A 25,769-nucleotide genomic window follows, 5' to 3' on the forward strand; every position below is an offset into this window, starting at 1 on the left:
AGGAGATGCGCTACTGGCCTTAAGAGGTATATCATATGATATGGAGGTGGCAAACTAGGGCCTCTATAAATACGTCACGTGAGTGGTCGCGTGATCGCCGTTTTTTTTATAGTGGGGTAAATAAGCTTCTATAATGGTTAGTTAGATAGTGGGTGGGATTGGGGAAAGACGTTGGGTGGATTCTATAGTTTTCCGATTTGCTTTTGTTGTTCTCCTTTGATTCCTAATTTCATTATTATCGAATTCACATGGAATACACTTCTTTGGCAAAAAAGATTTTGTCGGAGTCAAGCTTTCCATCATTAGAGAGATCAACAGCATCCTCAACGTCGTCCACTAACGACTGAGGACCGCATGAAAACACCCATCTTTGGCTTGACGGTTGACAAGATGAGGAGTAGTTTTCGATTATGTCAATGATTTTTGGACGCCCAAATGAATAAATAGTTTTTTCTGGAGTTTCTTCTTCTTTATGACCTTCAGAGGATGAGGAGACGTGTGGGTCTAAGTCGGTTTCCAAATCTCGCTTCAGTTCAGCTTCTAAATGGTCGTCAGGAAGGTTTGTTGCTGGATCCAAGTCTTGGAGCTCCGTATCATTCTTATCGGTAAGGAAATGTTCAAATTCTTCGTCTTGAACCACGTTAGATTGAGACTCTTCAGTTTCTTTGGTAATGTGAACATTGGCTCCTTTGACCCCAAATCTCTTTAAAATATAGACGTCGGCCTTGTTTCGTAGAATCCAAACCAGCTGAATATTTGCCTCTGTATTCGAAGAAAGAAGATGGTACAGCGGAATACCCATTGAGATTCCTGAACCTGCCACTATGATGATTGCATTATTAATCGACTCTGCCATTGTTGGAGCAATTAGGGGGGAGGTGTAAAGGATTGTGGATAGATGGTACACTGGGGTAGCGTCCCATTGAAATCTGTTCTTATTGGACACGATAAGATGAAAATGGTCTTCATCGTAACTGGCGATCGTATAAGGATGGGATGGGTAAAGAATCTTATGAAATTTCCGCCAAGAAGAGGTAAAATCTGCAGAGATTCTTAAATGCGGCAAAAGTTGATCCTCTGGTATTGGCAGTCCTCTTCTATCGATAGATATGACTGAGAGGTCGCCTCCGTTATCCTCAATTGAATCGGATTTTGTTCGGCATAAGTAGAAGAAGGTCACAAACAGCTGATAGGCCAACAGAATGGAGCATGCCACAACGTACCACAATACTCCGGGTTTTGCATGAATCTGAATGAGGCCCACAAACATGCCCACGACGAGAGTGTGAACAATAAAGAAGGTTTTGTAGTTAGCCACTCTAACGGGCTTGATAGAGACAACAAACAGAACCACAAAGGCAGCCAGTAATATATAGGCAATATCACATTTCAGCAACAAAAAATGGGGGTTACCTTCGACTATCCATTTGATGAAGAATCCGATACTGTGCAGAAAACTAAACAACAGGATGACCCTGCTCAACCAACGATGGACGCTAATCAGGTCCAGGTAGTTCTGAAAAAGCACGACACTAGGTCGGAATGCAATGATGATGTCCAATGGCAACAGGGCCACGGCCATTCTTCCCAAGCGTTTCAAGAACAGGCCAGGTTTATCATGGTAGTGAAACACTCCAATCAGCTCCAAGACAGTCAATGCTACGAGCCAAACAAACACTTTCTTCAAGGGGGAAGCATAGTGAAGGATGGCCCAAATGTTCCGCCGGTTACCGTTATCTTTCAGCGTTCGGGTAAACTTATAGCCAACAACAAGCTCGTAGACCAGATACAACAACGAGAGCAGAAGCACCACATAGCCGTATTTGAGGTTGGCAAAATGGAGGTCTCCGTGGCGCTTGAACAGGATACTAGTAGCTTCTTCCTGCTGATTCATGGATAAGTAACAGTTTGACCATTGAAAATCTTTCCACTACAAAAATAAGACTATTTCCTGTACACTGCGTGGCAAGATAACGGTTATTAGCTGAGATAGATAAGAGGTGTACCAACCAGTTTTTTGCGTTAGTTGATAAGTGGAGGAAAAAATCAAAACGGGTAAAGAGCTGTAGGTTTCCTTTCTCGGGCTATGACCCCATTTTGGGCAATGGCGGGAATGCGTAAGGAAAAATTGTGTGAGATATTCGGGGGCGGGAAAAAAAGTCCAGTCCACTGGGCTGTGTGAGTCTGCGGAGACGGCGGCTAAGGAACCCACATAAAATATGTCCCAAGAAGAGAGGGCGGCCATAAAACTTACTAATGTAATCGCGCAGTCCGAACTTTGTGTGTGGGTCGGCGTCTGGAGCAGAGGACATTATGTAATTATGTAACTATGTGAACATAGTTATGTAATTATGTACAACAGTAGTGTAATATTACGTAGTGACCGTTTCTCAGGGGAAGTCAACAGGCCAACAGGCCTACCGTAGACTTGGCGGGAAGAATGGCGCCCCGGAAGGCATTTAAAGGGGCAGTTACAATTGTTAAGCAGAATCTCCGCCTCGCTTGTCTAGACCGCTTTTTCTGGGCGGAATTTGGGATAACAATAAAAAATGAAAAAATCGTTCCATTCTTGAATCCCAAGTGTAGACCTTCCTCCTAGGGAAACAACTGTGCGGTTTTCCAAAAACAATACTTGAAAGGCACAGCGCTTTTGTGAGCTCTAAAACGACTACGTCATTTTCTCCGAAAGACGGACGGTGTTCCTCAAGATGAAATCCATGTGCAGAAGAATTCCCCGCCGTGCATTAATTATGTGTATGTGGTGTGCACAACCGCTTATTTCTAGGGACGCCTCTCTATAATGTGCAGAAACCGGCATTACTCTTACGAAATCGTCACCACTAAAGCATGTTCGAAAAGTTGAGTGTGTTCTCCCCCTCTTTTCGGAATTCTGACATCATCGATGCGCGGATATATAAAAAATGCCTTCATCCCTTTCCTTACGCCATTATTATTTCTTAAGACTTCTGTCATTTTTGCAGTTCAAATTCATCTTCTCCAACCCGAATTTGCCTTTAAGAAATGTCTTATCACACAGAAGCCAGCAGGTGGAATGCCTACCAATTTAACGACCCGTTCGCAGCGGACAAGTTCTTTGTTTGCAGCAGACGCACTAACACATGTTGCCGTCCGAACTGTGGACTGGGGTTCAACCATTCGAATGAGAAGAGCGATGTTTCTTTCGTCGATACCATAGAGGAAGCTGAGCAATTGGGCTTCTCTAAGTGCCGCTTTTGCATTGCCCCGAACCACGGGGGCGATATCAATACCCTGCAAGTGGATGTTAACCTCCTGGTCCGAACTGTGGAGCATGTCAACCACCAAATCGGGTTCATGCCTCCATTGTTGGATGAAGAAGAGGAGAAGGAAAACACCATCAAGCACAGTTTCATCAAGAATAAGATTGTCGGCAGGAGGCAGAGCGTCCCCGACATCTCGGATTCTGGCAATGGGCTCAGCAAGAACGAAAACGATCATCTTAAGCTGATTGACCTGGCATGTCGTCACATCGCCTTGGCTGCCGCTTGTGCTCTGATGTCCTCCAAACATGCCTCTGCAGAGGAGGCTCTCATGTCCTCATCCAACGCCGATGAGAACCGAAAGAGGCGGAAGCGCAGAGGAGGAGTGTTGGGTTTCAAGGAGTTAGCTGCCAAATCCAAACTATCTCCATGGCACTTTCATCGTGTCTTCAAATCTGTTGCTGGTCTAACGCCGAAGGCGTACGGAGATCGTTGCTGCGAATATATCAGACAGCACGACGAGAAATACGGTGTATTAATTATGCCTGGAAGCACAGAGAGATCTAACTCAGTGATTGAGATTAACACACAAATTGCTAACCCATCTTCTCCCAAAATGCATAACAGCCAAGTCGAACAGGCGGAGTCTGCTTCGATGCGCCCTTCCTCAAGCGAAAGAAATCAGCATTCCCACAACGCTAACTTGGTGGCTCCTTCTACTGCAAACTCCACCACCAGCACCAGCACGAACACACAGACACTCCCAGCTTCTAACATCTCCAGCTCTCCAGCTAGCACTGCTGTATTTGAGATGGACCACAACACCATATTCGATGAAAGACCAGCTAGTGCTCCCACTTCTGGGTTCATCAGCCCGGTTTCTTACATTTCAAGCTCCGAGAAAATGCCGCAGGTGAATGTCGACTTCAACCAAATGGACTTTAACAACGACATATGGTCAATGCTGCAAAACGATCGTGCGCCCTCTCGCCAACGGGGACATTACCGTTCCTTTGCAGCACCTGAAACGATGATGGACGATTATTTAAAACAAGATAACTACGACATGAACTTTGATTTTGGAACCGAGCCTTCGAGCCCTGTTGTGGGCCAGTCCCAGCCAGACTTTGTTTTTAACTCCAGTGTATTCCAGGTAAAGCCTCAAGCACAGCAGCATTCCATTTCCGAGGCACTCTCTCCTCGCTTAGAGACTTCACTGGGAGACGAAGATGATAATTACAACCCATTATCTTTAGAATTGGAGATACTGAATCAAACGCAGCCGTTTCTGATGGAGGATCGCACCCCCGCTGTGGAAATTTCCACTCCCCAGTGAACATGATCCCATCCGAACTTACCATAAGTATTTTTTTATGTAACTTAAACGCAGTCTCTATTGTTTAATAGATCGATCGACACCATGGTCTCAACCACTACAACTTCGTAAGATAAGCTTCGGACGAAGTTTCCATCATGCAAGAACACAAACCCGGTACTACGTAATTATGACCTATATAGGCAAATGCCGTTCCTGTCTTAAAACCCCGCTGAGTGCATATAGGCTTCCACGGAAAAGCCAAGTAATGTCCTATGGCGTCGTCATGAGCTCGGTGATAAACGTGGACATCCAGTATTGTTTTTGGAGCCATGTACGGCGGATATTCTTCAACTTTAACTCTAACTGCTTCTTAATAAATATCACATATGTTGGTAACGTTACTAGCTACCTCTGCTATCTGGAAAAAGGGCCGTTCTAGAACGTCTAAAAAGAAGTCGTGTCTTAGCTATATAGTACTCTTTAAATATTAGTTAAGTCGGGTGACATCGAAATAAGCCAGGGGGGTGTAAAATTAGCACACATCCATCCTGCCATTTGACATCCATGCTTTAGAGACCATCCATTGTACCCGCAATGTCATCGTCGTCATCCTCGTCACTGAGACTCCCTACACTGCTCAGGTCTTCGTCTTCGTCCTCGTCTTCGTCCGAACCGTTGCCGTTTGCGTGGCCGTTTTGGAACTGCTCTGCGCTGGCGTACTTCTTGACGTATTCTTTAACTTTCTCTGTGTAAGTCTTTTCACTTTTTAGGTACAAGGCAGAGGCGTCGCCATTCAATGGATCACTAGCGTTTGGGTAATGCAGCAGTTGTGGCAAGAATGTCTCAAAAATATTGAAGATATCGAACATAGGGCTCCATGTCTGGTTGATTACATCCAAGCAGACACTGCCACTGACCTCGTCGATATTTGGGTGGAATATTTTGTTTTGGAACCCGATACTGGGTGATTTATATGGGTATTGATCAGGAAGCTCCACATGTATCTTCCAAACTCCTCCTTCGTAAGGGGATTCCTTCGGACCGTGGAAAGTTACGTAGAACTCTTGCATGTTGTCGTTCACTAAATTCACTTCGTAGTCGCTCATCAGTAGCTTCATCACATCCGATTCGATGCGTCGCTTGGGAGAACTCATAGTAGATAGGCGGCTGTGTTGGAAAGCAAGTAGAGTCGACTCTTGAGACAAAGAGAAGATTATTTGAGTATGGGGTCAGCCTGAGACAGGACACCTCCGCGCGAATACTACGTTACTGAGCTATTATGTAAGCATTCTTTCTAATCTATTTCCGAGTTTGGCTAGAAAACTAAGCGTTTTTGAATCCGGTAGTATGTGTTGCTTGGATACTCTTGGGGCGTTGTGTCTTCTACATCTTTATCCTCGTCCTCCTCTGGCTGTGTTGATTCCTGAACTTCGCCTTTGTCTGTGACGACCGTGACATGCGGTACGGTATTCAAGTCTCCCGTGACTTCGTAGACGTACTTGTGATATTTGGTTTGGAATCTTGTCAGTATCTGATCGTTGAGTGCGACCAGTTCCCGAATAGGTTGTTTATCTTTGTCCTCCTCAAGTTTAGAATCAAGTTTGTATCTCGTGAGATATTCCCTTTCCAGATTGGCAATGTCATTGTCGAGAGATTCAAGCTCTTGGTAGGTGGAATCTGGTAGGTCTTGTTCCTTCTCCAGTGCATCAACTTGCTTCTGTAATATTTTGCTCCATTCTTCATAATGTTGGGGATCCGTTGCCAGGGAAGGATTGATCTTGGTAAAGTCAACGTTGGTGTCCCCGTTGAAAGATTCCTGCGTGAGATGCAATAAACCGGAAATTAACTCATTATTAAGCACATATTTGGTTGCTATGTTTGATTTGAGAGACACTGCTGTCAGCTGATAGCCCTCTTGGACCCCAAACAAGATCGATGACGGATGAGGAGCCATTGGGTTTTGTTGTGTTAGGAGAAAAGGTTTGATAGAAATGTTGATCGCGCATACGGTTTTCTAGGCGGGGACCAAACAATTCACAATGGGGGCATCTCTCTTTCTCCACTGAACGATTTTCCTTCCGACAAGCACAACTCACCATGCTCCATCCAACTGATCTGATATCCCTGCCACTCAGAGTTTCCATCACAGATGGAAGACAGATCAAAGGGATACTGATAGCACTGGATGACGATTGCAACATACTTCTCTCAAACGCCGTGGAACTCAGAAATGAAAACGGAAAGTGGATGTCCAGAGAACTCAGGCTCGTCAGCATTCGAAAATTCACAATATCCAAGATTGAAGCAGACTCTTCGTCCTACAATGATACAGTCAAGATGAGGGACCAGAATAAAACAGCCAATAAGAAGGGCGTAGTTATAATATAAAAGATGTCACAAAATCCGGTTAGAATATGGATACTACAAAATTCAGCTTTCAGGCATCAAATTCGTCACCACTTTGCTCGGCACTTGGGGCGACACTGAGTCCACGAAGCGTTACATCTAGTCCATCTTCTTCAGTATCATTTCCTAATCTCCACGAGATATAGTCTGTGGAATTGTTCTCTTGAAGTGTACCAAGGTCTCCAGGAGTCATGATGTTGGCACTGCTGGAGTACTTATCTCTTGGTGAACCTGGTACGGACAATGGTCGAGTGATTTTGATACTGTTGGATTCGCTGAATGGGTTAGAGTGCTCATTGTTCTGGTTCTTGAACTCGTCAGGGTAAGCTCTGCGAAGAGCCAATGAACGACCCTTAACGTATTCCAATCCCATACGACGCCAGTCTAAGAGATCAGACAGACGCTCAACTCTGTTTCTCTGGTTGATACGTTGTCTTCTGGTCTTGTCGACGAAATCGAACATGTAAGAAGTCAATTGGTCAATACTCTCATCGACAGATTTTAATCTTCTGTCCACAATGTAAATACCATAATCTGAAGAGTTTTCTATCAAGTCCTCCATGTAGCAGCCGAATCCGGATAAATTAGTGGTGATTGAAGGAATACCCATAACTGTGCACTCTGCTGGAGTGTAACCCCAAGGTTCATAATAGGATGGAAACACTCCCAAATGACACCCTCTAACAAACTCATCGTAGTCCAAACTCAGAATTGGGTTGTTAGAGTTTAAGAATTCAGGATGAAAAATGATTTTGACCCGGTCCTCTGGTCTGTTGAACAGCTGAACATTTCTAATCTGGTTGAGAATAGGATCAGTACTATCGTCAGCCATGTTGTGTGTGACGATAGGTGGTAATCCCTCCCTTTTCATGGCGAACATTCGACGTTTGAGCAGGACTCTATCAGATGGCTTGAGCAAGTCGTCGATATCAGGCATTTCAATATGAGAGGAGTTGCTAGAAGTAGCTGGATGTTGACAGAACTCAAACAGCCGTTTTCCGACCAAAGCTTCAATATCGTTGATAGTGTTTTCCAACTGTTTGATAACGGCTTGGCCCTTAAGAGTCTCCACTGTGTAAGAGTTTGTCTTTGCAGGCATGATAATAAAGGCAACCACAGTCATGTTAGAATTGGATGCCTTAAGCCTGTGATTAAGTCTTGCCAATGATTCAATGAAGAAATCGACACCTTTATTACGATACTCGTATCTACCAGCAATAAAGAAATAAAGGGTGTTGTTGAGTTTAAAGTCCAATTGTCCGTAGAAGTGACCACGAATGAACTCATTAATCTTCTCTTTTTTCTCAGCATGCAAGTTTTGGAACTCGTGAACAGCTTGGAACTTGATAACATTCAAACCATTTGGAAGCACACCGTCAGGCTTACGCTTGAGCAGGTGTTCTGCCTCGTAGGCCGTGATGTGTGACACTGTAGTGAACACATCGGCACTATGTGCGGCAGCTCTCTCGATACAGTACCGGTGGTAGATACCTCTCTTTCCAGCTTCAGCATCCACATCAAACTTGTCTAGATTGTTGTAGAAGTCAACGGAACCAGCACACAGGTACCTGCCCAGTAAGGTAGCGTGCGTAGTAAAGACAGTGGTTACATCGATTTTTCTTTTGCGGCAAAGAGGCAAACAGACAGCGGCCAGCCATTCATGGGCATGACAAATAATTGCTCTCTTGTGGCCATCATTGTGAACCAACTCTCCCAAAAACCAAGCGACTAGGTATCCCAGAAGAATAGCATCGTTTGTCTCGACATCATGCTCTGGAGTGGGGACGCCAGCGATGTTCCACAGGTCGGATTTCCACTCATTCAAATAACCTGCGGCGCTACCAATATCGAAAAGAATTACTCTTGGGGCTCCTTCAATCAACCATCTACCGTAGAGATAACGAATGCCTCTCCCAGACATTGAGTCCAGAGTTCTCTTCAGAACTGGATCCAATACAGGTAGCTCTTCCACTTCAACGTTAGCACTGTTGGCATTGAGAGGGCCAATTAGAGTGTATCTATCCTTATATTCAGCGACGGTCACCGGAGCCTTGGACTTCAGGACGGAGTAAATTCCTCCAACCCGATTGGCCACTTCGGTTGCAATTTCAAACAACAGGTGGTTAGTGATATCTTTTCCCATTAGATATGATTATTTTATCCTTGATAGACGAGAGTAATAAGAAAAGAAGGAAAAGGCAGGCAGGGGAAAAACAATATGCTGTCGATGCTGATGTATCATGTCACCGAGAAATGACTTGCATCTGTTCTCGCGGGGTAACACGTTTCGGTTGGGGGAGTCCCGTGGGGAATAATGGGCTTCCTTCGCGACCAGCCATTTTTATCTCCCGCCGTCCAAGAGACATTTCCCTACCAAACCGATAAGCTTCATTGCTGAATTAACCTTGGTGAACTCGGCCCATTCCCAAGTAATTCAAATTGATTAAATCGAACTTTTATGATCCTTCCAGAAGCTCCAAGACTTCGGATACTTACCCGGATCCCGAGGGCGTCTTTTCGGGCCACCAATTTTGCTCCAGGGTACATCTCACGTTCCTTTTCAACGGCCTCATCAGGAAAACCTAAAGCCAAAGGCAAATTCGTCAAGTTCGTTGCATTCTTTTTGGCTACGGGCTCTTTTGCATACTATGCTGACAACAAATGGGCGCATTCTGCTGTCACTAGGACCGTCCGTTCCCTTTCTGTCCTCACCAGCATTCTGATTGATTATAAGCTTCATTTCAATGTTGACGATGATATATCTTCCCTTCATGAAAGATCCGCTACCAAGCTTCTGGAGCTCATCGTCTCTAACAAGGGTCTTTACGTCAAAGTCGGGCAAATAATGGCTCTCCAGTCGGCCATATTTCCCAAAGAATTTAGAGAAAAGTTTCGACATTTGTACGATCAAGCTCCACGGGATGATTGGAGCGAAGTCGATGGATTGCTGGCCAAAGAATTGGGAGATGATTATAGAGAGAAGTTTTCAAGCATAGAAAAAATTCCCATCGCCAGTGCTTCAATTGCTCAAGTTCATGAGGCAACGTTGCTGGATGGCACAAAGGTGATACTCAAAGTTCAGCATCCTGCTATTGCACATCAGCTGGAATTAGATCTCTTTACTTTCAAGAATGTGCTCCGATTGTATGAATGGGTGTTTGAGGTACCCTTGAGTTTCAGTGCTGATTATATTATCGGTGAAATGCGTAAGGAGGTCGACTTCAAAGTGGAATACAATAACACTACCACTTTTGGAAATCTTGTAAATAATTCTGAGTTCAAGGGCATCATTTCAGTTCCCCAGTTGTATCCTGCTTTTTCCACGTCCAGGTTGATAACAATGGAGTACATTGAAGGTATTTCTTTAGTTAACAGTGAGGCTATCAGAGCGAGCAATTTCGATGTTCATCAGTTGTTGGAAGTTTTGATACGGTGCTATGCAAAACAGATTTATTCATGGGGGTTCTTCCATGCGGATCCCCACCCGGGCAATTTCATAGTGAGAAGACTAGAAGATAATAGTCAGCAGTTGGTCGTCATTGACTTTGGGCTGTGCATTTCCTTGACTGATGATTTCAGAAGAACGTATAGTGATCTATGGAGAGCTATCTTAGAACTGGATTATGATAAATTGGCGGCTATCTCTAAGAAATGGGGAATTCAATCAACTGACATGTTTGTGGCCATGACTTCCATGTCTACCAGGGGAGTGAAAGACCTTGAAGAACGAGCTGAAAAGATCAAGAACCTCTCCAACTATGAGAAGCAACTTGTTATTAGGGACAATCTGGTTAATTTTTTTGAAAACTCGGACAAGTTCCCACAATGTCTATCATTCATTGCAAGATCAATGCGTATGATACAACTACTCAACTACAAATATGGAAGCACAGTCAACCGCTTGAAAATATTCAACGACGAACTCACAAAGGCACTGAAAGAAGACATAGTACTAAGTGTGAGAAGCAATTTGGATAAACCATCATTTCGATTATCCCTGCTTCAAGTCTATAGATATGCCGTTTTCACGATTGTCAAGCTGGTGATAAACCTGGTGTTCAACTTTTACAGACTTCGAAGTGCTATTTTTGCCAAGTTCAATAAACAAGCTAACACCTTCGAACAAGAACTTGAGACTCAGATGCTTAACATGGGAAACAACTTTGGGCTTCAATTGGAGAAAGGTGATTTATTCTTGGATAACGCCAATAACGACTGGAGATAATAGGGGTAACCACAGAGTGGTTGTTGTATATAGATTCAAATACCATCCCAACACCATGTAGGAATAATTTCAAAAATTTCAGTTCTCAAAAAAAAAATACGGTAACATCAGGTACTCCTTTAACATCGATGAATAGTACAAGTTTGAGGTCTACATTTGCGGCCACCGATTTGGAGGCTATTTATGTAGGAGGATGTGCTGCCACGATGAACGAAGTCGGTACGATACTGGCTACCGCAGTCGAGGAAGATGTTGTGATCAGCAATGTCGAGACAAATACCGTACTTCACCGCTTGGAAGGGGATGGCGAGATAGTGACTGCCCTTCAGTTGACCCCCGATGGCAGATATTTGGGGGTTGTGTCCCAATCTCAACAGCTCAGAATTTTCAACTTAGAATCAGAACAGTTTGTCACAAATTTCAAGCTTTCTTCGCCAGCATACATCGCTGCCGTGGATCCCACCTCTACACTGTTTGCATTTGGAGGAAGTGACGGTATAATTACAGTATTTGATATCGAAAACGGATATGTGACACATAGTCTGAAGGGACATGGTACGACTGTGTGCTCGCTAGTTTTTCACGGAGAGCTAAATGGAGGTAATTGGAGATTGGCAAGTGGAGATACTACAGGAACTGTTAAGATCTGGGACCTGGTCAAGCGCAAGGCTATCAGAACAATCAATGAGCATAATGGCGCAGTTAGAGGTTTGGCGTTCAATGCTGATGGCGAACGTTTGTTGACCGGTGGAAGGGACAAAATTGTGATACTTTGGAATACTAAGACCTGGAAGCAGTTGTTGGTTTTACCAGTGAAGCACCAGGTAGAGAGCTGCCAATTCACAGACAATCATACAATTTTCACTGCTGGTGGCGATTGCATACTAAAACTATGGAGTCTCAATAATGGAAAAATGATAAACTCTACTGAGAAGCCACTAGAGACCAGCGAAGAGCTTATCATTACCGGAGTTTTAGCTGCTCAGCCAAAAGGGTCTCTTTATCTTGTCCTATCAGATCAAACGCTAGTAGAGATTGATGTTAGCATCATTAGTGAGGGTTCTCCACTAACAGAAATCAGGAGAATAGCGGGTAATCATGGAACCATTGCAGACATGAGATATGTTGGCCCTGAATTAAACCTTCTAGCACTGGCAACAAACTCCCCAGGTTTAAGAGTAATTGACCCTGTTAATAAATCGTTAGAGATGCAACTATACGAAGGGCACAGAGATTTGTTGAATGCGCTGGATGTTAGTTTGGACGGTAACTGGGTTGTATCTGCTAGCAAAGACCATGACGCTCGGTTGTGGTTTTACAATGGCGGACGATTTGTCAATGTGGCAGTTTTTATCGGCCATGCGGGGCCTGTCACGGCTGTTGCTCTATCCAGGACTTCGACTGGTGTACCCCACTTTATCGTAACAGCATCTACTGACTTAACCATAAAGAAATGGAAGCTTCCCAAGCATTTTGAAAGAGACATAGAAGAACTGGAAGAACCATTTACTGTGAAGGTTTCTGAATTTACCAGAAGAGCTCATGAAAAAGAAATCAATGCTATTGACGTTGCACCCAACGATCAGTTTTTTGCGACTGCAAGTTATGATAAGACCGCAAAGGTGTGGCACATCGATACTGGAGAGACTGTTGGAATCCTCAAGGGTCATAAGCGAGGTCTTTGGGACATACGGTTCTGCCTCTACGACAAACTGATCGTTACGGCATCTGGAGATAAAACCTGTAAGGTGTGGTCCCTGCAGAATTTCACCTGTTTAAAAACTTTGGAGGGACATACCAACTCCGTCCAAAGGTGTCAATTCTTCAACAAGAACAACCAGATAGTTACCACTGGTGCTGACGGACTGATCAAGATCTGGGATAAGTCATCCGGTGAATGTATCAAGACGCTTGACAATCATGACAATAGAATTTGGGCTTTATGTTTAAAGAATGACGGGTTTAATTTTGTTACAGCGGATGCAGATGGAAAGTTCAGTTTTTGGGAAGACGTTACCGATGCAACTTTGAAAGAGGAAGAGGAAAACCGTAAAGCCCGTGTTGAGCAGGAGCAGTCTTTGGCAAATTATGTTTCCAATAAAGACTGGAATAATGCTTTCCTTTTGGCGCTAACTTTAGATGAGCCTATCAAACTGTACAAAGTCTTGAAAGCATCCATTTCTACCAACGAAGACCCAGAATCTGTTCTTGGATCTTTTGCTTTGGAAAAGACTATTAAAGGTTTAGCGTTTGATCAGATTACCTTATTGTTCAAGAGAATCAGAGACTGGAACACCAATTCAAGATACTTTGAAGTAGCTCAAAAGCTGATCAAAGTTATCTTGAAGGGATGCAATTTGAAGGAGTTGATTGAAGTGCCTGGAGTTGTCAAGTTCATTGAAGGAATCATTCCGTATAGTGAACGTCACTTCTCCAGAATAGATGACCTTTTGGAACAGACTTATACCTTGGATTACGCAATTCAAGAGATGGACAAATTAACAGTATAAATAATAAATAGATAGATTGGAAATTGCATAATACCACCTTAGAAGTTGTTCTTCATTTTTCTTAAGACATCCATGACATCACTGTCAATGCCCGATGTTACACCAGTAGCTTTCACTACAGCTTCATCACTAAGTTTCATAAATGGGTTGAACAACTTTTCATCGCCAATAGTGAATCTGCCTGTGGTGAACTCATTCTGAGAAGTAAATTGATCCAATTTGGCCAAAGCATTGTTGTTGGGCATCACTGATTTAGAGAACTTGACATTGCTGGCAGTATACTCGTGACCTGGATAAACAACGGTATCATCTGGCAGGCTAGCAAGAACCTTATTCAAGGCAATGTCCATTTCTTCACCTGTTCCTTCAAAGAATCTCCCGCAGCCAGAAGTGAATAGGGTGTCGCCAGTGAAAACTGCCTTCTTTCCAGACTCTGAGTCCTCAACATACCAGCATATGGAATCTTGAGTATGACATGGCGTATGTAGAGCTGTTATTTTAAGGTTCTTGCCTAATTTCAGAGTTTCATTGCTCTTCGGCGTCTTAGTTACGAGAGGAGAGTCTTTGCCAGCAATCACAGGAAGGGAGGGGTATTTTTTGTGAAAAGTCGAGTTTCCTCCAGAGTGATCATAATGGTGATGAGTATTGACAATTGCCTTGAGCTCAATGTGAGCCAAAGGCTCCAATTCAGGAAGAACTTCATTAGGTTCGGCAGGATCAATTATCCAAGAATGTCCCGTGGGTTCATCGGTGAGCAAATAGCTGTAGTTATCACCGGTGCCCCATCTCATAGGAATTGACTTGATATGCATTTTTCTTTTGAATGAGCTCTTGATTAGAAGTTCTGTGTAGGTTATTGAGAAGTAGTTGGGTGTATTTCAAGGTTGTTCCTGGGAAGAACATATATATGGGGAGAAGCTGGAACTGCTCATTTCGAGGAAGTCTACAGGGAGCTTTTACCTGCTAGAAAGGCCCAAAGGGCACTATTAGTTTTATCCAAAGCTGAAAGGGGAATGGTTTTCCTGGCGACTGCCAACCTCGTCAATAAGCTTGATTTATTAACCATTGCCCCCATTGAGAGTTCATCAATAATTGAGGCAAACCTAGCACTACCATGATTGATTATATAATCAGCATCAGTATCTCAATATTTCAATTCCCATAGTTCTTTCTCTATAGATGCCATCAAGGTTTTATGTTACGTGCTAGAATTCCCACAAAATTCAGGCTTTCTATGTATAGCAGGTACGCTATACCTTTGTCTATAGCCGGGTCGGCTCATCTCTTGCGTTTCAGCACGATCACAAAGAGAAATTCACAGATTGAAAATACTTCTAGATTGAAACAAGTTCCTGTAGATGACTCTTTTGGCCCTTCGATACAAAAGCTAGATGCTCTCATCACAATCAAAAAATTTCAAAAAGCATTCAAGTCGTTTTGGGCGACGAAAAACTCAAAAAAACGTCTTGGTCTATACCATTCATTCATGGCCAACAAGGACATTTCCCTCTTGAACAAGATTGCATTAAGTTATTTTGATTTGAACTTCTTCAAGTCCAGATCAAGTATAGCCACTAAGATTTTCACCGACCTTGTAGATAAAGATGCCACCTGCGAACAGATACTTGAATTTCTTGAGTACTTGGCGTGGTTAAGAAGAGAATCGGGAATCCCCACGATGAAGTATACTATTAATGAGAACTTACTGCTCCAGGTAGTAAACAAATTTCCAAAAAGCCTTTATCATTTGTTATTCCATAGAGTCATATACTCAGGGCTGTTTATACCAGAAGAAACTGTTATGAATAAAGTGTTCAAAGACCTAAGAGAGGGAAACAACTTAGACAGATACGTGAGTGAGGTTTCGAATCTTCCCAAGTCCAACTATCTATTGGACAGTCATAAGCTGTCAACAGAGGAAATGGACAACATCCAGCACATTTATTCGTTCAACATGTGCTATAAGCTCATCAACAACATCATTAAAAGAGGGAACAGAGAAAAGAGTGAAACATATTTGGAACTGTACAATCAAAAACTCTTCGCATACCAAACGTCAAAGTCTGACACGAATTCCAAATATATCGACGTTACCAATAAGTACTATCTTTTGATTTTCAGATATACCCTAATGTTCAACCCAAGCCAGCGAGACATGGTTCTGAAGAGCATACAAGAAAAAGGATTGCCCATAACGGAGAAATATTTATTCTTGTACTTGGAGTACACTCAGAACATGGGAGACTCTCAAGAATTTATGGCTACTGTCAATCGAATACTCAAGTTTTATGGTGAAGATATCAGTGATACAGCAGTATCAACTGTGATCGACCAAATCTTCAAGTTAATGAGGCATCACAGAGTCTCAGACATCAAAGTTATAACGGGTTATTATTGCAGGTTTTTTAGAGAAGGGCAAGACCTTTTGACGAAACTAGGGATCCTTTCTTATATCTATGATAACTCGGTCTCCAGGGAAGTCTCTAATTTGCCTCAGATATCCAAGGACAATGACGATGAAATTATAGTAAAAACCCAGCTACAAAAACTACGATATGGAGCCATTTATACGTTAGCGGATGTATACATTGGACTATTTCGTTCTATCCATGAGACTCACAGTTTAAGAGAAAGTACTCTCTGTGACTTGTTTGAATGTTACATTTCAACTGTGCGAGAGATCCAAAGTTGGGAGGATGATGCCAATTTGAAAGAGTTAGAGCTTCGAACACATCCGCTATCATCCAAAAGACTTCAAGACAAAATTCTGAAAATATTCATAGATGAAGCACTAAAACTCAAGAACCTTGAATTGGCCAACTATTTCTTGGAACAATCAACAACCAACATAAAATACTGTCTACTAACGGCAACTCCTTTCAACATGGTAATAGAAGCCGGCCGACACTCTGATTTGGAGTTGTCTGTGCGTTGGTTCGTGTATCTTCAAGAACATGAGATGCAACTGAACTTCCATGCGGTTTCTGGTCTCATCAAGGAGTTAACCAAAATCGGTAGGACTGACCAAGCTGAGGAATTGTACACCAAAATCCTGCTTAAAAACTGCTCACGTATTGATGACCGTAAGATCTTGGAGATTGCAGCTAACAGCTGTTGGGAACTGCCATCCCCAAGTAAATAATGCATGTATATATCGTCCAGAACGGTTAATGAAGCACCGACGTGGATACAACACTCGCGATGTTGTCTCCCCAGATGAAAAAAAATAAAAATAAAATGAACTTCTTCTAGCTTGAGGCCTGATTGTAGGGGCGCAAGAACTTCTATCCAGATGTCTAATAGGAAAGAAATAAAGTACAAGAATGAACTGCAGGCAAAGTTTCAGTATGCCATAAGTCAATCAAACAGTAAGGTGGCTTCGTGGGTCATAACCCCTCAGAAAACTACAACTAGTGAGTCTGCGGACTATGCTAACGCATTTTTGAACCTACCGGTGATACGACAGGGATCTGGGCTGGGATCTGCTAATAATGACGATGCAGATGAAGAGAGTACTATTGGCACCATAGGAGATTTTGTTAATGGTACCAAGAACCTTTCTACCATGACCAAAAAACAGAAGATGAAAAGTCAAGTGGATGACAAATTGGCCAGAATCAACAATCGCCACAGAGTTTCCAAAGATGACAGTAAGGTGATACAATCTTTGAAAAACAAGATGAGAAACGACGATAGAAGGAGGTTTCGTCAAGAAAACTTGGAGAAACAGAACTCACAACGAAATCAGAATGATGCCAGCGACTCGAGTGACGAAGAACAAATCTCAAGGTCGGTGAAGAAAGGAAGTAATCTTCTAATTGAGGCTAAGATGGGCAAGAGAAAGGGTAAATAGGGAATAATATAATAGACGGCCCGTAATTGAAGTTTAAAAATTCAAAAAAGAACTCCTCATCAGGGGCTCGAACCCTGGACATTTCGGTTCCTTGTGTTGACTTAAAAGCCGAACGCTCTACCAACTGAGCTAATAAGGACGAGTTCGAAGACGAGTGTAGTTCTTAGCCTATACCCTAGGATATGAAATACGAATATACTTTTTTGGTGTGTAAATGTCATTACTCAACGTCCAGGAGACTTTCTACAACAATGATGATATGGCTGTTTGATTTTCCAGCTTTAACTCCGGTAATTTGAGGAACACGACAAATGGATCACCAGCGTAACGATTTGCGAGAATAACAAAACATGATAAAACACAGACCAATACACTGTAAACTCCGATATTATACTTTCTAATCAACAAATAACTGGTTGTTGCAATGATATTGTCATAAATAGTGCAGGTAAAGTTTACAGTGCACATTAAAGAAGGGCTGACTACATGGTAAGACCGTGTAACTCTGAATAAAACTTGAAGTATCCATCAAGAGAGTCATCTAATTTGAGTAAAAACAGAAAATACAAATTCTAAAGAAAAATTGGTTGTATAGTGTAGTGGTTATCACTTTCGGTTCTGATCCGAACAACCCCGGTTCGAATCCGGGTACGACCTCTTTTTTTATGAATATTCAATAATACTGGATTATATACATACTCTATGCTAATCCCCCGTGGAGCGTAAAAATCCCAACTGTTCCCTCATGAAACTCCCACAAAGAGCATCTCTGTCCTTACCTTCAAAAATTTTGTATTGGATATTCTTGTCACAGATATATTGGTCAATTAGCTCCCAGATGTAAAGTTCCACATCATATCCAAACCGCACTCTATTCTTTCGTCCTCCATACCATCGTTGTTTAGCTTCTTTGTTCCTCCCAAGTGTCAAATCATCTTCCATTATCCTGTAAGGTTCAATCTTAGGGGTATGACAATGTAGGAACATTTCATCAGAGTTGGCTTTATTGAACGAGTCTCTGAAGAGCCGTCTATATGAGTATATTGAACCCTTGACATGAGTGGAAAGCCTTGTTTTGCTGTAAGACTTTGGTTTCGAACTTTTCTTCCTTGAATCTGGCTCGTGGTTTTTCAGTATAATCTCCGCTTTCGCCTTGACACTTTGGAGATTCTCATAGTCCACGATGGGATTGTACTGGACGATTGCAGAGTGTTCAATTCTTCCACTATTGGCATGATCAACCCAGCCATACAACATCTCACAGTTCTTATAAACTTGGTAATACGGGAGATTGTAGTAATGGGAAGCTGCAACGAATGTGTCTTTATCTCCCTCTCCGGCTCCACCTTGGGAGAGAAGAGGGTAGAAGCCCATCGGCCCGTTAAAGTTGTAGAAAAGACCTAGAAGAATTGCAGGAAAATGAACTTCTTTATTTATAACCAATTGTCCACTTTCTGTGGTCCAGTCAGGTATCGTGCCCTCCCTATCGTGAAACGGTATTTCTGATCTGGGATCCTCATCTCCGTAGTAATACTCGTTTGGATTCGTGTAGAAATCGTTAAAATATCGTACTCTTTTATCACCAATAGGGGTCTTGGTGATGTTATGATAATAGTGCGGGCTGGTACTTCGAAGCCAAAAGTCTGGCCAAGTAATCATTGTCTTATTCTTGTATAGTTCGCTTGAGAATATCTTATCCATCTTTCGCAAGGGTATATTATCTGAATCTAACAAAAAGCAGTTTTTGAATGAACTTGCTGCTATCGCAAATATTTTAAACTGGTAGCCTCCTAGTTGTAACCGGGGATAAACTTGGTCACCAAATCGTTCTTCTAAGATTACGCATCTTGCATTCAAAAGTGGAAAATGATTTTCACAGAAATCTTCCTCATAGTCGTCGTAAGTTGGCAACACGACCTCAACTGGCAGTTTATTGCCTGCTCTTCTCAAAGCGTTGATATTCAGCAGTGCCAAAAAGGTGTGTCTGCCACCACCAACAATAACGTATCCATCTCCTCTGTACATGTTTTCGTAAGGCCATTTTGCTGGAATTTGTTCAACAATATTGTCGAATTTGTCACTGGTATCCTCTATGAACTCAGGACTAAAATGAATCAGCTCCTGTAGCCTACTCTCCGAGAGCAATTCACCTATGCGATTGAAGAATCTTACATTTGTAACTTCATGATTCCACCTTTCTGGTATCGGATACGACAGGTTATTCTCTAACAGGGCGTCTAAATAGCCGTTGAAGAACTGTTGAAACTGCCAAGTATCGTTTGCGGGAGGAGTACTTAAGGTCACAGTGCGTTCCGGTATGGGGATTATGATCTGACCTCCAAAGTGGAAAAATAACACCACAGATGTCGCCGCTAACAGCACTACTGAGGCACAAAACACCTTAAGTAGTTTCTTCAACCTCATGGGTGCCAAGCTATTAAACATTGAGTGGTCATGTGGGAACTTTCAACGAGCTGGTTGATGTGAGTACTAAGGTCATCTCAGCCCCGATCTGAAGTAGAAATTTCGCCGCGAAAATGCAGACCACAACAATAAGGCACAATCGGAGGCATTGAACTATTGTTCACACGACCGGTACCGACTATGTGGTAAACCAACTAAGATCTTATATTACTGATTGTTTTACTTAAATAAATACGGATTTCACAGATGTAGACACCTTCCAGACTCAGAAAAGAACACCCTTCGTACTTGGAATGTCGTCCGTGCCGTTGCTTGAAATGGCCTCTTTGATAGCTATAGCCAAAGCTTTGAATGCACTCTCGGCACGATGATGGTCGTTGAAACCTCGCAAACAATCTACGTGCATGGTTACATGGGCTCCTTGGGCAAAACTTTCCAAAACATGGGGAATCATCTCACACGATAGGTCTCCAATCTTCTCTCTTTTCAAACCCAGATCGACAACAGCATAGGGCCTGTTAGACATATCAATAACAGCCCGACTGAGAGCTTCGTCTAGTGGAGCAAATCCGGACCCGAATCTTTTGATACCACGAACATGGCCCAAGGCTTCTTTGAATGCCATCCCCAATGCGATTCCAGTATCTTCTGCTGAATGATGGTCATCAATGTGCAAATCACCTACACATTCGATAATGACAGACCAGCCGCCGTGCTTAGCAAGTGCGTGTAACATATGGTCCAGGAATCCTATTCCTGTGTTCACAGAGATGAACTGGGATGATGTTGCCTGGGCTGCATGTTCTGCAGAATAGTCCTTATCTTTGAAAAGTGATTGAGCCAGACTCACAGGTCCACCGTCGAGACTGAGAGCTATTTGTATTTTGGTTTCGTTTGTGATCCTCTTAATGAGGGAACTTCGTTTATGTTCTCCTGTCATTGTAGTCTGTTGGAAAGATGAGAGGGGGAGTCATATATTTTTTCGTTTTTTTCTTCGTCTTTCTCCTTCTGGAGCCAGAGTCTCGAGGGGATCCAGGTCCTTCCAGGACCTGCTTTCGCTAAAGAAAGAATTTCACTATCAGAAAGTAACTCTTCAGCATGAATCGATTAGAGATACTCCGGCTAAATGGAGTTAGACGGTTCAGTTGGAGTGCATCCACGCTGATACGAGCACCTTTCAAGAATTTTGATAATGAAAGGATAGTTTCGGGTGGAAAATCCATCAGTTTCAACAGAAACATGCCGAATAATACCAGGATGAAGGCATGGGAAAAAGATGGCGAAGACAAGGACACTTGGTTTAAGAGGAAGTACGCTCATGTGCACGCCAAACAGAAGCAAGTAAGACTAGACAAAGAGGCTGCAAGGACCCAAAAATTTCCATCAAGAAATTCTGATTTGAGTCCAGATTCCAAGCAAATAAGGAGGAATAGACCCCCAAAGGAGAACCCATTAGAAGAACGGATATTTGGGGCCCAGGCAGTATTGGCAGCACTGAAGGCCAACAATAGAGAATTCTTGAGCACTTTATATGTTCATAACCCAAAGGAGAAACACGAAGAAATAACTGAACTCTGTAAAGAGAGGGGAGTGGACATCAAGCTTGTGGACAGTAAAAACGACCTGAATCTGCTGTGCAACAATAACGTCCACAACGGGTATGTTTTAAAGGCAGCTAAATTTCAAACTAGGGAGCTCGCAGCTTTATCTACGGTTACCTCTAAAGGTGTGTTCAGCTTGACTTTACAGGATTATGGTGTAAGATCTGAAGAACAGTTCGAGGTTCAAAGGCTGAATGGCTCATTTCCCTTGGGAGTTTACATTGACGGAGTTTCAGATCCTCATAATTTAGGTGCAATTATTCGGTCTTCATATTACCTGGGCGCTGATTTTGTTGCCATTGCAGAGAAGAACTGTGCACCTTTGAATTCAGTGGCCTCTAAATCCTCCGCGGGATGTATGGAATTCTTACCTATTTTCAACGTGGTGAAACCTTTACAATTTCTAGAGGCAGCAAACGAGAACGGTTGGGCTACCGTATCCGCTGTTAGTTCTGTCCCTAAGAAGAATGCCAACAGAGAGTTATTGTCAGAGGAATTGTCCTCCACTCTGTCAGAACAGCCGTGCTTATTGATAGTCGGTTCAGAAGGTGACGGTATTAGAAAGTCACTGCTGGACAGAAGTTCGCATTTAGTTTCTTTGAAAAGTCAGCGAAAGAATTTAGATTCTTCTGTGGATAGTTTGAATGTCAGCGTAGCCACAGCTGTTCTACTCAGAGATTTTACTATGTGAATGTGCTTGTAAATTGTGCCTGTAAATACGTATGTACATGATAATATTCTTGATTTCACTCAATTGACAGCTTTAAGACTTGTGAATATCTCTAAGAAGGTTCAACAAACTCTCACCGTTAACACTGCTTGTGGTACGATCCCTGGATTTGCCCACGTCAATAGACAATCCATCATCGGATAGGATAGCATTGGTGACTTCAATCTTAAGTTTCTCCTGTCTAGCATGCTTATCTGTAGGAGCATTGAGTCGCCTGTAATAGTTGAAAGAAGTCCCAACAAAACCACCCACAGCGAACATGTTGTTTTCACTGTTAGATAACAGCCTAGCTGGCGCATGGTTCTTTGTAGAAATTCCATTGGGTGAGTTTGCTAGTCGGTTCTTCAAATTGTAAGAAAGGCCCCCGGTACCAGCAATTTTGGCTCTTCCATCTGCAAGTTTAGCCAATTCGCTCAACTGCTTCTTGACACCCACAACTGTGGAATTCTTGGACTCATATTCTTTCAAAAAGGTCACGGCATGTTCAATGTTACTTCTTCTCTTTTTGCTTTCATTAGGGGATAGCATTTCATGCAGGACCATAGGATGCTTCTCATATAGCCAGTTGAAAAAAGGTTTACGCAATTTCTCAACTTTGTTCAAAACTTCCTCCACTTTAGGTTTCGGCGTCGTACTATCCAGGTTCAGCAGACTAGCAAGTGGAAGCTTGTTTCTGTTGACAACAGTGTCGTTTCTAGTCTCTGTGTTTCCAGCAAATAATGGATGTCCATGTTCGCTCTTATTGGCAGGGACATTGACAGGGATATTGAGTTCCTGAAATCTTTGCTTCTTCCAGTAAAACGAAGAATCCTTTTCAAAACCAGTCATGTGTTCAATAGTATCCAGCTTGTCTAAAACAATGTACCTTGAATTCACCTTGGAGGGAAGATCGGCCTTCAATCCAAAGTTGTTTCTGAACAACGAGCTTGGGGTTGTTTGAATGATCTGATGTGTTGGATATATCTTCCCCGCGGCAATCTTCTTGCAAGTGTTTGGTCGTGCAACCTGGGCCAATCTTGACGACCTTAGGAGCTTGGACAGATCACTCATTTAGGGAGTCAGATGGAGATTTGAACTGGAAGCACCAAAATTTCGATGGGCGAGAGAAAACGTTGTTGATGAGACTTGCCCAATAATGTGTGGTACACTCTCAAAACTAAAAGGCTATCGCTTGACACACGCGAGCCCGCAGGTTCGGTGGCTTACAATAGCTTCTGCTTCGCAGCTCGCTTCCTCTGAGGCCCCCTTCCAATCTGCCCTCGATCCTTTTCAGGTAAAAGAAAAATCTCACTACACTGATCGATTCCTATCGTCCGCATTTAACATTCCAATGGTTAAAGAGGACGCAGTTGTCAGTAAGCTGTTCAAACGGACTGAGGTCATTGGTAGGGGTCGATTTGGTGTGGTTTACAAGGGGATCAACAGGCAAACGAACCGGGTTGTTGCCATCAAAGTCCTTAATCTTGACACAGGCGAGGATGAGGTGAAAGAAGTCCAACAGGAGATTCAGTTTCTCAGTCAGTTGAAACAGGCCCCTAATATCACACACTATCAGGGCTCCTATCTGAATGGTACGCGGTTGTGGATCATTATGGATTACTGCGCTGGAGGAGCATTGCGATCTCTTTTGAAAACAGGACCCATAGAAGAACGCTATTGCGCCGTAATCATGAGAGAGTTATTAATAGCGCTTCATTATGTCCACAAGGCTGGTGTTATCCATCGTGACTTGAAAGCAGCTAATATTTTGATCACCAAAGAGGGAAATATACAACTGTGCGATTTTGGAGTTGCAGCTCAGTTGACCAGTACCAGCGTAAAGAGAACCACCATGGCTGGTACTCCATACTGGATGGCCCCGGAGGTCATCATGGAAGGAGCTTCCTATAATGCCAAGGTTGATGTATGGTCACTGGGAATTACTGCATATGAAATCTCCACGGGAAATCCTCCCTACTCTGATAAGGATGCTATGAGAGCCATGCAACTGATAACAAAGTCTAAGCCCCCCAGATTGGAAGGAAGACAACACTCCACTGTGTTGAAGGAATTTGTAGCACTATGTCTGGATGAGAATCCGGAAGAACGCCCCACCGTGGAGGAGCTACTAGGTTGCAAGCTCGTTAAATCATCCAAAAATGTGCCAAACTCCATTCTAAAGGAGCTAATCGCCAGGTATTTGTTGTGGAGAGAAACGAAAGGATCAAGGGAAAGCATATACAACATTGATGATGAGCTTGAAAAAAATAAAGAAGCGGAGGAAGAAGGTTTGGAAATCAAATGGGATTTTGACAGTCTCAGTAGTGCAGACTATTCAAACTATTACATGAATGAGGATTCAGACCACGAGTATCTTCCAGGCGAGGAAGCGACATATCAACCAACATATGGACAAACAACAGTCAACAAAACAGTCACAGGTACTTTACGGGATACAGTCAAGAAAGAGACGCCAAAATCTTTGCTTCAACTATTTGACGAAGGTTCCGAGTCGAAACCCTCACCTGAGGAAATTGCACCAAGGCCTACGCAACAATCCCCTATAGTGGAGATTGAAATCCCTAACATGGACGACCTTTCGGTAAGTACACCCAGCGGAAGTAATGGACCGACCAAATTAAGATCGTCAACCGTCTCCAGAGCCCAAAGTAACATTGAAGTGCCTCTCTCAACTAGGAGATCAAATACTATTTCCAATGCAAGGATACCACTTGCTCACACAGCAAGTAATTTGTCGTCCGCATCCATTCAAGCAACCAGAAAGACACCGTCTCCTAAGAAAGCATTTCCAGATATGAATTCTCCCCCAAAGAAATCGATCAACACTCCCCCACAAATGAAGCCCATGCCTTCAACCACAAACATGCCCATGTTACAACCTATTAATAAAGCTGCATCCGGTCCTATTCCCCTATCACAACAACCACCTACCGGGGAATCAAAGGACAACAAAACTTTACGGAATAAAAGTTATCTTACATTACAAATGCCACAACCAACGTTACCTAGTCCTTTGCAAGAACAGCTGCAAGTACCAACATTTCCTGCCACCAATGGCAATTCTCCTAATAGTGAGACGTCTGATCAAATTAATCAGTTTGGTGTGAATGCCACTCAAGCCGCTCAAGTTCCATTAGCGATGACACCTCTCACGGAGAGATCCTTCAGCTCGATCATGGGTAGCGCAACTACTCCTGAGAAGATTAATGCTAGTCAGCCTACAACAGGTACCAAGCCCACCGATTCTTCATCAGGTTCCTTTGATGAGCACGATTCGAAGCCTGCACCATCGTCTACGACTGTCAATAGGCCTCCAATTGCATTGCCACAACTGGATAGCAAGCTATTCAGTGATATGACATCGAAGCAAGTCTTGGTAAATGAGATTGGAGCTTTACTGGATCAAATGAACAACACATTGAGCACAATAGAAGATGATTTTGCAATGATGATGGAATGACAA

At 42.9% G+C, this 25,769-nt stretch overlaps 17 protein-coding genes across 17 annotated transcripts; 8 read left to right on the plus strand and 9 right to left on the minus strand.

Moving 5' to 3' along the window:
- Window positions 1-244: 244 nt before the first annotated feature.
- On the minus strand, window positions 245-1,894 carry PAS_chr3_0777 (uncharacterized protein; the record flags this gene model as incomplete). The annotated part of the gene is made up of 1 exon (XM_002492963.1): window positions 245-1,894. The coding sequence occupies one exon, from the start codon at window positions 1,892-1,894 to the stop codon at window positions 245-247; it is 1,650 nt and encodes a 549-aa protein (XP_002493008.1).
- A 1,127-nt stretch (window positions 1,895-3,021) lies between these two features.
- Window positions 3,022-4,575, plus strand: PAS_chr3_0778 (Hypothetical protein; the record flags this gene model as incomplete). The annotated part of the gene is made up of 1 exon (XM_002492964.1): window positions 3,022-4,575. The coding sequence occupies one exon, from the start codon at window positions 3,022-3,024 to the stop codon at window positions 4,573-4,575; it is 1,554 nt and encodes a 517-aa protein (XP_002493009.1).
- Window positions 4,576-4,672: 97 nt separating this feature from the next.
- PAS_chr3_1219 (uncharacterized protein) lies at window positions 4,673-4,888 on the minus strand (the record flags this gene model as incomplete). The annotated part of the gene is made up of 1 exon (XM_002492965.1): window positions 4,673-4,888. One exon carries the CDS (start codon window positions 4,886-4,888, stop codon window positions 4,673-4,675), a length of 216 nt encoding a protein of 71 aa, XP_002493010.1.
- Window positions 4,889-5,126: 238 nt separating this feature from the next.
- PAS_chr3_0779 (Ubiquitin-conjugating enzyme that negatively regulates gluconeogenesis) lies at window positions 5,127-5,711 on the minus strand (the record flags this gene model as incomplete). The annotated part of the gene is made up of 1 exon (XM_002492966.1): window positions 5,127-5,711. The coding sequence occupies one exon, from the start codon at window positions 5,709-5,711 to the stop codon at window positions 5,127-5,129; it is 585 nt and encodes a 194-aa protein (XP_002493011.1).
- Window positions 5,712-5,872: 161 nt separating this feature from the next.
- On the minus strand, window positions 5,873-6,511 carry PAS_chr3_1220 (uncharacterized protein; the record flags this gene model as incomplete). The annotated part of the gene is made up of 1 exon (XM_002492967.1): window positions 5,873-6,511. One exon carries the CDS (start codon window positions 6,509-6,511, stop codon window positions 5,873-5,875), a length of 639 nt encoding a protein of 212 aa, XP_002493012.1.
- Window positions 6,512-6,654: 143 nt separating this feature from the next.
- PAS_chr3_0780 (Hypothetical protein) lies at window positions 6,655-6,945 on the plus strand (the record flags this gene model as incomplete). Its single annotated transcript, XM_002492968.1, has 1 exon — window positions 6,655-6,945. One exon carries the CDS (start codon window positions 6,655-6,657, stop codon window positions 6,943-6,945), a length of 291 nt encoding a protein of 96 aa, XP_002493013.1.
- Window positions 6,946-6,994: 49 nt separating this feature from the next.
- On the minus strand, window positions 6,995-9,106 carry PAS_chr3_0781 (Glycogen synthase, similar to Gsy1p; the record flags this gene model as incomplete). The annotated part of the gene is made up of 1 exon (XM_002492969.1): window positions 6,995-9,106. The coding sequence occupies one exon, from the start codon at window positions 9,104-9,106 to the stop codon at window positions 6,995-6,997; it is 2,112 nt and encodes a 703-aa protein (XP_002493014.1).
- A 315-nt stretch (window positions 9,107-9,421) lies between these two features.
- On the plus strand, window positions 9,422-11,188 carry PAS_chr3_1221 (uncharacterized protein; the record flags this gene model as incomplete). Its single annotated transcript, XM_002492970.1, has 1 exon — window positions 9,422-11,188. One exon carries the CDS (start codon window positions 9,422-9,424, stop codon window positions 11,186-11,188), a length of 1,767 nt encoding a protein of 588 aa, XP_002493015.1.
- A 128-nt stretch (window positions 11,189-11,316) lies between these two features.
- On the plus strand, window positions 11,317-13,698 carry PAS_chr3_0782 (Nucleolar protein, component of the small subunit (SSU) processome; the record flags this gene model as incomplete). The annotated part of the gene is made up of 1 exon (XM_002492971.1): window positions 11,317-13,698. One exon carries the CDS (start codon window positions 11,317-11,319, stop codon window positions 13,696-13,698), a length of 2,382 nt encoding a protein of 793 aa, XP_002493016.1.
- Window positions 13,699-13,736: 38 nt separating this feature from the next.
- PAS_chr3_0783 (Cytoplasmic glyoxalase II) lies at window positions 13,737-14,510 on the minus strand (the record flags this gene model as incomplete). The annotated part of the gene is made up of 1 exon (XM_002492972.1): window positions 13,737-14,510. The coding sequence occupies one exon, from the start codon at window positions 14,508-14,510 to the stop codon at window positions 13,737-13,739; it is 774 nt and encodes a 257-aa protein (XP_002493017.1).
- Window positions 14,511-14,893: 383 nt separating this feature from the next.
- PAS_chr3_0784 (Hypothetical protein) lies at window positions 14,894-16,840 on the plus strand (the record flags this gene model as incomplete). The annotated part of the gene is made up of 1 exon (XM_002492973.1): window positions 14,894-16,840. The coding sequence occupies one exon, from the start codon at window positions 14,894-14,896 to the stop codon at window positions 16,838-16,840; it is 1,947 nt and encodes a 648-aa protein (XP_002493018.1).
- A 150-nt stretch (window positions 16,841-16,990) lies between these two features.
- On the plus strand, window positions 16,991-17,551 carry PAS_chr3_0785 (uncharacterized protein; the record flags this gene model as incomplete). Its single annotated transcript, XM_002492974.1, has 1 exon — window positions 16,991-17,551. The coding sequence occupies one exon, from the start codon at window positions 16,991-16,993 to the stop codon at window positions 17,549-17,551; it is 561 nt and encodes a 186-aa protein (XP_002493019.1).
- Window positions 17,552-18,256: 705 nt separating this feature from the next.
- Window positions 18,257-19,996, minus strand: PAS_chr3_0787 (Alpha-1,2-mannosyltransferase; the record flags this gene model as incomplete). The annotated part of the gene is made up of 1 exon (XM_002492975.1): window positions 18,257-19,996. The coding sequence occupies one exon, from the start codon at window positions 19,994-19,996 to the stop codon at window positions 18,257-18,259; it is 1,740 nt and encodes a 579-aa protein (XP_002493020.1).
- Window positions 19,997-20,240: 244 nt separating this feature from the next.
- PAS_chr3_0788 (Imidazoleglycerol-phosphate dehydratase, catalyzes the sixth step in histidine biosynthesis) lies at window positions 20,241-20,915 on the minus strand (the record flags this gene model as incomplete). The annotated part of the gene is made up of 1 exon (XM_002492976.1): window positions 20,241-20,915. The coding sequence occupies one exon, from the start codon at window positions 20,913-20,915 to the stop codon at window positions 20,241-20,243; it is 675 nt and encodes a 224-aa protein (XP_002493021.1).
- A 158-nt stretch (window positions 20,916-21,073) lies between these two features.
- PAS_chr3_0789 (Ribose methyltransferase) lies at window positions 21,074-22,267 on the plus strand (the record flags this gene model as incomplete). The annotated part of the gene is made up of 1 exon (XM_002492977.1): window positions 21,074-22,267. One exon carries the CDS (start codon window positions 21,074-21,076, stop codon window positions 22,265-22,267), a length of 1,194 nt encoding a protein of 397 aa, XP_002493022.1.
- A 72-nt stretch (window positions 22,268-22,339) lies between these two features.
- On the minus strand, window positions 22,340-23,356 carry PAS_chr3_0790 (Mitochondrial ribosomal protein of the small subunit; the record flags this gene model as incomplete). Its single annotated transcript, XM_002492978.1, has 1 exon — window positions 22,340-23,356. One exon carries the CDS (start codon window positions 23,354-23,356, stop codon window positions 22,340-22,342), a length of 1,017 nt encoding a protein of 338 aa, XP_002493023.1.
- A 280-nt stretch (window positions 23,357-23,636) lies between these two features.
- Window positions 23,637-25,766, plus strand: PAS_chr3_0791 (Protein kinase of the PAK/Ste20 kinase family; the record flags this gene model as incomplete). The annotated part of the gene is made up of 1 exon (XM_002492979.1): window positions 23,637-25,766. One exon carries the CDS (start codon window positions 23,637-23,639, stop codon window positions 25,764-25,766), a length of 2,130 nt encoding a protein of 709 aa, XP_002493024.1.
- Between the last annotated feature and the right edge of the window lie 3 nt (window positions 25,767-25,769).

Source organism: Komagataella phaffii, chromosome 3 (assembly GCF_000027005.1).
Source record: "Komagataella phaffii GS115 chromosome 3, complete sequence".
Classification (NCBI taxonomy): domain Eukaryota; kingdom Fungi; phylum Ascomycota; class Pichiomycetes; order Pichiales; family Pichiaceae; genus Komagataella; species Komagataella phaffii.